Source organism: Athene noctua, chromosome 5, assembly GCF_965140245.1.
Source record: "Athene noctua chromosome 5, bAthNoc1.hap1.1, whole genome shotgun sequence".
Lineage (NCBI taxonomy): Eukaryota > Metazoa > Chordata > Aves > Strigiformes > Strigidae > Athene > Athene noctua.
In genome coordinates, this window is record NC_134041.1 from 52,572,929 (window position 1) to 52,585,274 (window position 12,346).

The 12,346-nt window shown below is 59.1% G+C and overlaps 1 protein-coding gene across 1 annotated transcript; it reads right to left on the bottom strand.

Annotated features, from left to right (window-relative positions):
• Window positions 1-626: 626 nt before the first annotated feature.
• Window positions 627-6,595, bottom strand: KAZALD1 (Kazal type serine peptidase inhibitor domain 1). Its single transcript, XM_074907611.1, has 5 exons — window positions 6,462-6,595; window positions 4,333-4,933; window positions 2,984-3,144; window positions 1,533-1,680; window positions 627-1,365 (listed from the first exon to the last, which is right to left on the bottom strand). The coding sequence occupies exons 2-5, from the start codon at window positions 4,832-4,834 to the stop codon at window positions 1,280-1,282; spliced, it is 897 nt and encodes a 298-aa protein (XP_074763712.1). The 5' UTR covers window positions 4,835-4,933; window positions 6,462-6,595; the 3' UTR covers window positions 627-1,279.
• Between the last annotated feature and the right edge of the window lie 5,751 nt (window positions 6,596-12,346).

The following is a 12,346-nucleotide window of genomic DNA, read 5'->3' on the forward strand; positions in this document are numbered from 1 at the left end:
GGGTCCTGCCAGCCCTCTCTGTGCACAGAGCAGCTCTGGGCTTCCTTCCCATACTCCCCCAAAATGACAGTTTGCTCTAGAGCACCAGATCTGTGAGGCAGGTGGTTGTGGGTTTTTTGTTTTTTTTTTTTAAAAAAAGAGCATTTTCAGTGGAAACAGGAGCCTCCCTGTCTTTCCCCAGCCAGGCGCAGAGCTGCTCTGCCCCCTCCACGCTGGCAGGGCTGTGGTCACCTGGGTACAGACACCAGTGCCAAAGGACACAAGACTCTGAGATGAAGATGGGCAGAGGTGGGATGGGATCCAAACTGATGGGGGTGCAATGAGCCAGCATGATGATCCCCACTGCACAGGGGATGGTGTTGTGGGGCCCCCATCCCCATGCAGGATGAGAAGGGCAGGACCCATGCCAGGACCAGCTGTGAGCACTGGCATGGGCAGGAGGGCTCCTCAACCCAAGCACCCCCACAGTGGACAGGGTGGCATCTGCAGTGTTTGCACCCTCCCTCACTCCCAAAATAGTCCCTGTGCATGCAGGACAGTTGACTGGTCTGTGCTGGCTTTGACCTATATGTATATTTTACCTAATGTTAACTGAAATGGCAAAGTAAAGAGTTGCATGGAAGGGATAAACACAAAGTTGGTCAAAGTGTTTCTGAACACATGGAGGGTTGGGCCAGAAAAAAGACAGCACGGAAAACCACAAGTGTCTGGTTTCCACAAATCACTACTTTTCTGGTTAAAAACAAAAAAGGAAGAAAATGATTATTTTGGCAGCAGGTTTTCCAGGTCCTGGGGAGAAGCCTGGTTGTCCCTGTGGCTGGGGGACAAGATCAGCCCTGGGGTGTCACAGCCAGGTCTGAGCCCTCTGCTCTGGCTTCCCCAAAATGCTTCACACAGGGCAGAGATGCCCCTGCCCTAGCCTCCCTCTCCCAGAGGGGAGCTGCCTCCACCCCCAGCACCAGTCCAGTGTGGCTGTCCCCACAGTGTCCCACCTGCCACCCCATCCCCACTCGGTGCTGGAGCACAGACCCACCCTGCCCCAGGCAGAGCCACCCCCAGTCCCAGCCCTGTGCCACCAGCTGATGTCCCCTCCCCAAGCACCCCCAGAAAAGGGATGTGTCACCCTGTCCCCCACACCCCGAAAAAGATGCTGCTGTGCCAGGACTGTTCAGAGAAGGAGTTCTGGGCTGGGGGGTGCCTGCTCCGGAGATGTCCCTGAACCCCGGGAACAGCCACTGTGGTCAAGGTGATCTCTGCAGCTGGACATCCCATCTCCAGGCTAGTAATAGTCCTCCTCGCTCTCCACGTAGTCCTCAGGTGTTGTACGGGGCTTTGGCAGGGAAAAGCCCGTCAAGTTGAGCTGATCTGAAACAGCAGTGTGTGGTCAATGTGACATTGCCCACCCCACTGCCTGTCCCCTTACCCCCCAGGACCAAAGCCAAACCATGCACAGCAGCTCCCACCATATCAGTCTACCCTGCCCAAACCCCTTTGTCTCTGTGAGAGCGTGGAGACAAGGACGTGGTGCTCACCTGGTGTGAAGACAGTCAGGCTGGCTAATGCCACCACCTCCCCAACACTGTTCCTGGCAAAGCAGCGATAGGTGCCTTCGTCCGTCACCCGCACACCCTGGATCTGGAGCCAGCCCGTCACTTCGTATTTTTGGGGGCCACCTCTGAACTGCAAGAGGAGGGGATTTCAGTTAGTACTGGGGCCAGCAAAGCCCCACATGAGGCTGGGATAGGTGGAAAGGGGGATACAATCCCAGAGAAACTCTTTGACCCCCACTAAGTACCACTCTGGGGAAGAGGCAGATCCCCTGGATGCAGGTCCCCCTTTTACCCAGAGGAGGTGGGGCGAATGGACAACTTCTTGCCCCCACAAGAATCTTGGAGTCCTGTTTTGGGCAGGACCCCAGAGATGTGCCCTGGACTCCCAGTTGTGTCCCCACTGTCACCATGGTCCCCAAACAGTGGGAGGATGCTGGGGTCAGTGCTCTGCGGGGTGACAGAAGCAAGGAGGCATCCGTGCCATGGGCACAGCTAGCCTGGCATGGCTCAGAGGAGACCTGAGTCCCCTGTTTTGGCAGGCAGCAAGGTCCCAGGATTGCTCTTGCACCAACCATGCTATTTTCTGTTTGTCCCCAGCAAGAAATAACCTTTTTCTGTCCCATCTGGGCTGCAGCTGTGTTTGCAGGCTGCTATTATGGTGCAGTGGCCAGGGGTGGAGAACAGCTGAGTCTCCTCCAGCCAGGCAGGGTAGCCCTGCTCGGGGTGAAGGTCCTCAGCTGGACCTTGTGACAGGCTATGGGGTGTCATGAAGTCCAGAAAGATAGAGGGGGATCAGCACATCACCCCTCAAAGGTGCTGGGTCCCAACTGCTCCCCTGGCTCCCCCCATTCATCCTACCACATGTCTGGCTGTGGTGCACAGCCCCTATGCCTCTGCCCACACCATCTAATAGCTGAGTATGCCTGGCTGGGCACTATATTTGGGGCCAACAGCAGGCAGGATGCTGACCCCTGGGCCTGCCTGCTCTGGGAGGAAAACCCTGCTTGGAGTGGCAGGCAGAAAAGGGCAGGGACCGCCCGACTCTGCTGGTGGGAGCAGAGGATAACCCAGGCTGGAAGGTGCTTCAGGAGGTCCTTTCCTCCAGCCCTGCTGGTGGGGCTGCAAGTGAAGACAGCAGGCAGAACAAACTCAAGGCAGGGAGGTGGAAAACTCCCTGATGCAGGACTCTGCAGGTCCTAAAAAATATTAATCAGTTCAAATACTACTAGAGAAAATTGCAGAAGAGAGCTATGCTGGTGGCTCCTACCACTGAGACAGCAGCCCTGGCTCAGCCAGTCCTCATGGTGTGCAGGCTCCAGTCACCCCTTCTCATCCCCAGGCAGCCAGGCTTGGCTGTCCCCAGAGGTTGCCCACAAGCTCCGGGAAGGACTGGGTCACCCCAGGGCCATGTCCAATGACCTAGGCACGCTTACCTGGACAGAGATGTGGGGGTCATCTCCAGGCAGCAGCATCTCCATGCCATCCTTCCTCCACTCAATAGATGCCATGGGGTAGGCGAAGACTTCACAACCGAAGATGACATCCTGCCCAGTGATGTTCCATGTGTCATAGGGAGGAGAGGTGATCTGGGGCTCTGGAGAGGGGGGACAGGAGAGCAGGGTGGGCTCAGAAAAGGTCCCATGGGCTCTCCTGGGCTGGTCCCCTCTGGGGTGGCAGCATTTGGCTCGCATATTGATGCTAGGACCCTTCCCATGCCCCTCTCCTCTCTCACCCTTGGCAGATCCTCACCTTGCCCCAGGACATGGTCCCTCCTCACAGCTGAGACTGGGGACTCCCTCCTCAGCCCCCCTGGCCCATGGGGGGGTTACCATCTCTCCTGGCCTCACTTTCCCCACCTGCACAGTGATGCTCAGAGACACAGGGGCAGCAGGAACAGTTTGATAACAGCAATGCTACAAAGCGAAGCTCTCCTGAGCAATTGGATCACACTCCTCCTGCAGGGGAGAGGCTGAGGGGCACTCATCCAGCCCAAGGCTGGTGGGGATGCATGAGATGGATGAACTTACAGCCAAATGAGGCCTCTTTTCTGGCACAGGGCTCATGCCAGCAATTAAGGGAGAAAGCAAGTCCCTGGCTGCTGTATGGAGCCAATACTTCCAGGTCCCACATCCCTTCCCTGGAGGGATGGAATGAGGACTACTCTTCCTACCCACACCTGCTCCAGGAGCTGGCCCATAGCATGAGCCAGAAGTCAAGGGAAGGCCTTCATCTCCCAATATACCTGGGGGGAAAAAACTCGAGGACATGATGATCTGCAGAAAATAAAGTCAACCTTGATGCCCCTTGTGCTGTAGTGACAGCACCGGGTGACCTGTGCCAGACTGGGGCATGGCCTCCCCACCACTGCCTGTCCCCTCAGCTGAGTTTTAAATGAGTAATGAAAATCATGCAGCCAAGTCAAACCAACCCAGGTTTCCATTTGCAGGAGGCAGCCGCATTTCTCAGGAGCGACGGGCCAGCATGAACCCAGCACTGCTGCCAAGAATTCACTAACAATTCCCTGGAACTTCCCCATCTGCTCCGGCAGGATTTGCTGCTTCCCATAAACCCTGCTCCCACTTGGCAAAGCTGCTCCCAAACCTCTCCAGGCACTGAATCTGCAGGGGCTGCCCTGGAGCAGCCGGGTGGGGGGACTAGGGGGGATCTGCCGCTGTATGACGCCCCTGTGGACACTGTGGGTTTGCTGCCAGGTGAAATAATTAAGCCAGACCCCCTTGCTTGACCGTTCCTGAGAGGTATGAGCCTCCATCCTGGGCACTACCTGACTCGCAGGGACCCTCATGGGCCATGGTGAGGTTGGCATCAGGGCGGGCACGGGCAGCCTCCAGGAACCTGCAGATCTGGGTGTAGGTTTTGCCATCGGAGCCACAGAGGGCCAGGCGGGAGAGGCAGACGCACTGGGGCTCAGGCACCTCTCCATGCCGCAGGTCGCCAGCATCCAGCCGGCACTCCAGGTGCTCCCCACACTTGCCATAGAAGTGGTTGGTGTTGTCCAGGTCACAGATCTGTCCCTCCAGGTTGGCACACTCCCAGCAGCAGTCGCAAGCATCCCGCACCGTGCCAGCCAGGCACCCACGTGGTGTCGGGCACTCCTCCGGCCGGCACTCGGTGCAGCCCTCCCCTTCCTCCAGCAGCCGCTGCCAGCCCCGCTGGAGGTAGTCAGAGGTGCTGGGAAAAGCCTGGCCCAGCTGGAACGAAGCCCAGTGCAAGGAGAGCAAGGAAAGCACGAGGCAAGAGGAGCTCACAGTCTTGACTTCAGACATCCTCACAGCAGCTCCTCTATCCCAGTCCCACCATCACTTGGACAGGAACCTCCAGCACTGCTCTGGACTCCCTGGCTAGATCCGAGGAGCCATCCTGGCCTGCAAGGAGGGAGGATATATGTGCAGGGAGTGTCTCCCACTCCTCTGGCTCCCTGCTGGTTTGCTATGAGCCGCAGGTAGGTCCCAACCCCTCTCATCCCCAGCCCCACAGCCACCTCCTTTTCACCCTGGGGCTCCCCAACCAGCTCCTTCCCTGAGATGTTGAGTATCCTCCAGTGGGATGGGTCTGCTGACCCAAGACTCACCAGGTTTCATCCTTCTTCCCCAGCACCTGATGGGAAGAGCCCAGCCTGCTCTGACCCCACCATGGCATGGAGAACTACAGGGCTGGCGGGGGGCCTGACAGGCTGCTCTACACTGTCATGGCTCACAGTTTGTACCCTGATCCTCGACTCCTCTCAGGAAGCCGTTCTCAAGCCAGGTGCCCCTTTCCTTTTCCCATTGCTTTGCAAGAGTCATGATGCCTTTTTTCCTTCCTCATCACCCAGACAAGCACAGTGGAGTGGCTGATCCTGCAGACAAGGGGTTCTTTCCGTACTGGAGGCAGCCAGCCGAGAGGAGCCAAGCCAGGAGGATGCTCCCAGTCACGCCTGGCTTTTGTCCTCCTCCCCTCCCTGCACCAATAACCCCTCTTTTTAGGCTCCACCCACCTGAGCAGGAGAAGTATCACACCACACACCCCCCAAGAAAGCTCTGTGACCCCCTCAATTATCACACAGGCAACTGAGACTGAGCATAGGGGAGGTCAGAAGCACAAGGGGGAAGTCAGTGGACTGGCAGCAGGTCAGCCTGTGCAGCACAGCGGGGTCCCTGTCCCCAAACCACAAGCTGCATTACCCCCCAACCCTGGGGAGTGATCTGCCCTGGGCTTCCCATCTCTGCTGGGGGACATGTGTGGTCTCAGAGCCCGTCTCCAGAGGGGGTGACGATGAACTGACCCCATTGTGAACACTCCCCAGATCCCGGTTACATCCTGGCTGCCTTCCCTGAGATGGAGTGAAATTACGGTCCCTGCCCCAGGGCCACCCAGCACGAGTGAGCGTGGCTGGGGAGGGGACCCAGGCAGCCGGCTGCCCTCTCCTCTCCTGTTGGGAACAGCACTGAAGGGCAGACTGCAGCCTCTCAGCTGCACCCCGCAGACCCCCCCACCCCTCCAGGACTAATGCAGCCCAGAGCTGGTGTGGGGTGATGGGCATGGCCAGAACGGTGGGTTACACACACATGCCCCCCCGCCGATAACAAACTGAGAAGCATGCCCCCCCCCCCCCCGATAACAAACTGAGAAGCTTTGCCCCGTTTGCTGGAGACCACCGAGCCCCCCCAGGGGTGGCAAGGGGGAGGGTGTCCCGGTGCTGGAGCCCCGCGCCCCCAGCCCTCCTTACCCTGGGCTGTACCGACCAAGGCTCCAGCCCCTGATGGATGTGGGGTGCCAGGGAAGGGGCAGATAACTGCAAAGTTTGTCTTTGGCTCCCCAGGTCCGGGCTGCAGGCGCTGGGGGTCCCGACTGAATCCTGGGAAGGGGCAGAGTGTCCCCTGGACCCCCCCCCCGCCGTAAGCCGCCACTTACCGGAGGTGCCGGTGCCGGGGAGCGGCGGTTTCGGGGGGCGGCGGGCGGGCAGGCGCGCAGTGGCCGTGGCGGCGAGGCTGCTGGCCCCCGGCTGCTCCGGCACCCGCCGTGATGTCAGCGAAACGTGAGTCCCCCCGCCCCTCGCCGGGCCCGCAGCCCATCCCTGGACCGGCACCCGGGCTGGCCGGCACCCCTTCCCTGCCGCGGTCCCACCACCCGGCTCCCCCGACACCAGCACCTCCCCGCGGACCCCGACACTGGAGTCACCCCAAACCGTGTGTCGGAACCTGGGCGATGCTCAGCTCCATCCACGGGGCAGGAGCAGACTGGGGTGGGGGGCAGAGCCCACCTTAGCAGGGGTCTGTGCGGACAAGTGAGTGGGAGGGGAAAAGCAGGGGGTGGGCATGGCTGGGAAAGTGGGCAAAAGCATCTCTCAACGTGTAATTTGGATGGGAAACACAAGCTGAAACACTGAGCAGCTGCTGTAATTAAATGGGGGGATAATTCCTGGGGGATGTCTGTGTTCACCCCACCCTGGGAGCCAGGTACGAAGGGGGTATTGGGGTGCAAACAATGGCATTACCTTGGCTGGAACAAGAGCCACTGGGAGCAGTGATGGGGGTGCTTCACGCCATGACAGTGCAAACCTGTGTGCACGGGGCTGGGGCTCCAGGCCCCCCCAGCAAGCTGCCTCGCTGCTCCCTGCCTCAATTCCCCTGGCTCTGAGAAGCAGGGGCCCAGCATGCCTTTGCAGCATAAACACGCCATGCACTTGCATCTTGCTCCCACTGCTGTGCTGGGGGGGGGTCCCACAGCCCGCTCCCCTCTTCCAAGTGAGGAATTTGTGGGATTGTTTCCCCAGTGAAGCTCAGGCAAAGCAAAGCCATTGCAGACATTGAAGGATCTGGTTTCCTTCACCATGCTGCAAAAATCTGCTTTTGCTTTCCGACACCCTCCTGCAAATTCGTTCCGGGCTCCAGGGCTTTTGCTCAGTCATGTTGTGAATCCGGCCGTGGCTAATGACAGAAAATGCACCAGGCTTCAGCCCCCCTAAACCCGCCTTCGCTGGCCGACCCCCCCCTCCAGCTCTCCGCTGCAGAGGGGGTTTTCCTACCCGCTCTGCGTTCAGCCTCACATCCCGCTCCCCCTACGCGGCCCCCAGCCCCTTGGCTCAGGGCTGCCTCCCTTCCCGGCTCCCCTCGCCTGGCCCATCGAGTGCGGTCCCAGCATGCTGCAGGTTTTTGAGCCCCCCATCCACTAGTTGCCGAGCAGCTGGGGCTTCAGCTGCTTTGGGATCAGGGAAAAATGTCAGGAGGGGCTGAGGATTTCCTACATGCACCTTCAGAGCTGGTTCAGAGCCTGAGCAGAGAGAGGACAAGATGGTGACCCAGCCGAGGGTGCTGAGCCTCCCAGGCTGCCCACACCTTGCCCCACTTCTCCGCCTTGGGACAAAGCATTACCTGCATATTTAGGCATCCCTGCGCTAAGCGCACCCTTGCCTGCCCCACGCAGTGGCCAAAGCCTGGCCCCAGATGCCAACTTTGGCCCACAGAGCTCCTGGCCAGCACAGAAATAGAGACAGTGCTTAAATCCTGCTGAAAAGTGGGGCCAGCGATGCTCCCTGGTTATTTGCTTCTCTTGCCCTTGGCAGGGAGGCAAGGGGGGGACAGGCCCCGATGCTGCTGCCCTTCCCCACACATGAGGACCCCAGCCCCAGTACCTTCTCCCATGTGCCATGGCCCAGGTGCCTGGCATGTCCCTGTCCCCGTAGGGTTACCACGGCTTCTGGGTGGCTGGAGTCATCCAAGCATCACTGCAGCATCTGCCACTTGCAAGGTGAGAAGCCACATCTGCAGATGGAGATCCCCTCTCCAGAGGTGAAAACCAACCCCAGATCTGAGCAAGGAAAGCTCCAGCTGTGGTGCAACACAACCCAGCGCTGGAAGCCACAGGCAGAACAGCACATTGTGGCTCAGCTAAACAAGATGGAGCTCAAACCTGGCAGGTAATTAAACCTCCTGCTTAATGAGACTATTGAATGTGCTAATAAATAGTAGCAGCTATGAGTGAGGGGTGGAAGATCTAACCTGTGCTTAACGAGGAGCTGTGCTCAATCCCACTTCGATTCAATCAGCATGGCCACTGGCTGTGCTCGGGGCTTGTGGCTCCAGTTGCTGTGAACAGACTTGGGGGGAAAAGGGTGGTTGCAGCCCTGTGTGGACTGGCACTTGGGTGAATCCTGTTCCCAGCTCCAGTGCTGATCAGTTATCCCTCCTCTCTCCTCACTTGCCCCGAGCCCAGTAAAATTCTTGAAATTGGGCTTTGAAGGTGCAGCGAGGCTTAAGCTCCAAAGGCCCCTCCTCCCTTCCCAGTGGGCTGCTCCTCATCACCATTTCTTTCCCCTGTGACGGTCTCATTGAAACCAGGAGTCTGTGAGTGCTCCTGGCAGATCTACGTGCATCCATGTGAGTGCTCCATGGCATCCCTCCAGAGCTCTGTCATCAGGATGTGCCCCTGATGGCAGAGCTGTCACGGCTGGTCTGGGGTGCCCCACTGCTCCTGGCCCCACTGCCTCCCCCCTGGCCCCAGGCTGATCTTGTGGACCACCCCATGGGGATTTGGGACTTCCAGCAGTCGAGGCCAAGGAAAAAACCCACCCTGGAAAAAAAGCCCCGGGCCAAGTGACTCAACACGTGTCATGTCAGGGAGGGTTGGAGAGCAGTACTGGTGGGGACAGGAATGCGGGTTATGTCAACAGAGAAGCAAATGTCACCAGGAGATACTGGGGCAGGAGGTGCTGCCGGCACACTGCCTAGGCTGGGAGGGTCTCATTCTTGTAATAAACCAAATCTCCCTTGTTTCATCTCAAATCCGCTGCTGCTCCTCTTCATTTCATGCTGTTCGGAGCAGTTTGACACAGCCGGGATCTGGCCAGCCCACCCCAAGACCATGCAGCTCTTGGGGGTCCCAGACACATCCTAAGGGTCCACTGCAGGGACAAGGGACAGGCAGCAGGCAGGTCCCTCCCACCCCACATGCCACACAGGACCCACGCTGGGAAGCAGCCAGGCTCAGGTTTCTCCAGGCTTTTCCAGAGCAAATTCCTCCCAAGAACAAACCCATCAGCAAATTCTTGGGGAAACAGTTGCAGCTGTGAGCAAGAGGGACAGGAGGTTCTCAGGCAGGCCCTGAGAAGCAGTGGCTGGGTGGCGGGAGATGCTTCAGGGATGTGAGGGAGGTCCCCACCTGGAGGCTGCAGGTCCCTTCTCCCCCCAAAACTACAGCTTGGTGGGCTAGATGCAGCTTGGCCTCCTTCCTGCAGGAATCCCCCCGCTTTCACTGGGGCTTTTCCACCAGCCCCATTCAAGAACAGGTCGTATAATCTGGGGCCAGAAACCAAACATGTGGTGGGAGCTGCATTCCTGGGGACCCTCTGACTCTGCCCACTACCCCCCCCCCAGCTGACACGGCCATGCCAACTTTGACACCTCAGCACCGGGTTAGCGCAGTTCCCACCACCCCGCCACATGCCAGGCTCCCCCCGCACCCCTGACCCCGCAGCAAAAAGGAGCACCCCCTAAACATCCCTACACCCCCGAAGCGTGAGGGTCTGACCCGGCGGAGGGCGGCAGAGAGGTGCAGGCAGGCGAGTGGAGGCGGGCGAGTGCAGGCAGCAGGCTGCGGGGTCTCTGCTGCCACCTCCAGGGCACTGCTAGCCTCGTCCCCGTCCCCTTGCCGTGACACTGTCCCTGTACCTGGGGCCTGCAGATCCTGGAGCAATCCATGGCCACCACAGTCTCCCCCCCGCCTCCCTGCACCCGAAAACCAAGCTCCCCATCCCCATGAGCTCACTCTGGGGACGCCCACTGCAGGGTAGTGTCCTGAGGGGCTTGGGAACCCTCCTGGGGTGCAGGGACCCTCTCTCTCAACTCAGCCTGCTGTGGGTGCACTGGGCTGCACAGTCTCCCCTGCCAAGGTGGGTGCTCCAGAGGGTGCTGCCAGCTCAGTGGCACCATGCCCTGCACCCGCTGTCCCCTTCGCCACCCTCCCTCCCTCCCTCCCTCCCTCCCTTTCCCCAGCCTCCAGCAGCGTCAGTGAGGCTGGGACGCAGCCAGGGAAGGTGACCCACCGCCAGTGCCCCAGCATCCCCTGCCACCAGGGACGGGCACTGGGGAGGGGGAGCCTGCCCATACCCCCCCCCCCCCCCCCGCAAGAGGCTGCCCATTTCCAGGCGTCATTAAAGAGCAATTAGCTGGAAATTAAGCTGAGAACAAGTATTGATTAGCTCATTAAGGCTGGGGGAGCCGGCTGTGGCAGTAGGAATTGCTGCTGCTCGCCCTCATTATGGGCAAGGTTAAAGCTTGTGGTCGGGCAGCTCATTAAAAATGCCAGGGACCAATCGATGTCCCCAGCCTAGCGCCGCCCAGCACCCTGTGAGGACACCCAGCCACTGCCTTTCAGGGTCTGGCTTGTGACCTCTGGGATGAACTGGTTTGGGAACAGACTGAGCATCCTTGCTCCTCTGCATCCACGGCTGCATCCTGGAATCCCCTACTGAGGCAGCAGCGTCCTCTTTGGGCTTGTCAGCCCCCCAAAACTCACCAGCCAGGGGGTCATCTTTCTCTCCCCCCAGCCAGAGGACCTGTGAAGACAGGTCCCCCTAGTCCAGCAAAGTGACTGAGTCCGTGGGCTCTCAGCAGTGCTGCCAGTCTCAGGAGAGATCAGCCAGCATGGCTGGTTTGCAGGACAGCACCCCAGAACTGAGTTTGTCAGGTCTCAGCCTAGCAGTGCCAGCTTGTGCAGGTGGGGGACAGACCAAAGGGGATCTCAGGGATGGGATGAAAGCAGCTGTGGACATGGAGACAGGCAAAGACTGCAGCGGAGTGTTGCCATGCCACCCTGTCCTGTACCTCAGCCCCACAACTCTGGTGGCTCCTCAGGTGAGCCCAGACCCTGCCCATGAGACCAGCCAGACCCAGCCACGTGCAAGCCCCTGTATTTCCTGTCCCCTCTGGTGTCCCTCCCATCCCCGTCTTTGCCTCTCATGGCCACCAGCAGCTCAGGATCAGCTCTCAGCCAGAGTATACAAGGAGTATGTCCTCACACAGGCTGGTAGTTGGGGGGGGGGGGGCAGGTGTCATCATTATTTTTGTTTTCTTTGCACTGCCCTGGAAATATATTGTATTCTCAGCTAATCCCGTTCAATTACACCACAATAAAACACATAATAAAAACGTAATTCATTTTTCCTGAGCGCTCCATCTCCCTGTGTCTTGGCAAGCTATTAAAAATTTGTCTTCATTTTTCTGGCAAGAGCCTTGTACCTTTTCATCTTTAATTTATGAGAGCAGAATAGCTACTGACAAGTCCTTATTGCGCAGCGAGGGGCTGCATTATTTATAAGCCGCCAATGGCTGGCTCAGGGGAGATATTTGCAATATGCCAGGCCCAGCAGAAGGAGGGGGACAGATCTCTGATGCACTTGTCCCAATCCGCTCCCCCACCCTGGGTGGGTGCTGGGTGCAGGTGTCCTCCTGGCTGCCCTCGGGCAGGGGAGCACTCCCTGCCCAGCCTCTGCCAGTCCCTGCCTGTTGGGGAAGCTGCAGCACAGGGTGGCTCTGGGCTGCCTGGCCCTTATCTCACCAGCTGCTGCATCTGCCCATCTTTGGCTTTGCAGCGACTCTCACTCCTCTGTCCTGGCTTGGTGCAGGGCCTCTGGGGGGCTCTGCGGAGCGTGGCTGCCTCCATCCCTCCTCTCCTTGCATGTACACCCATCGCTCCTTCTGACTGCCTTGGCCTGTGGGTGACAGCCAGTGCCTGCAGGCTTGCCAGGGTCCCGTGACAGCAGCGACGTGCTCTCTGATAGCTGTGCATAGAAAGCTGGA

What these genes read in the sequence shown, in the direction of transcription:
- KAZALD1 (XM_074907611.1), bottom strand. Translation starts at nt 4,834, where the DNA reads ATGTCTGAAGTCAAGACTGTGAGCTCCTCTTGCCTCGTGCTTTCCTTG. An exon ending in TGAGGGTCCCTGCGAGTCAG is followed by an intron (nt 3,145 to 4,332) that starts GTAGTGCCCAGG and finishes CCCCCTCTCCAG; the next exon opens with AGCCCCAGATCACCTCTCCT. An exon ending in ACCCCCACATCTCTGTCCAG is followed by an intron (nt 1,681 to 2,983) that starts GTAAGCGTGCCT and finishes CTCCTCTTGCAG; the next exon opens with TTCAGAGGTGGCCCCCAAAA.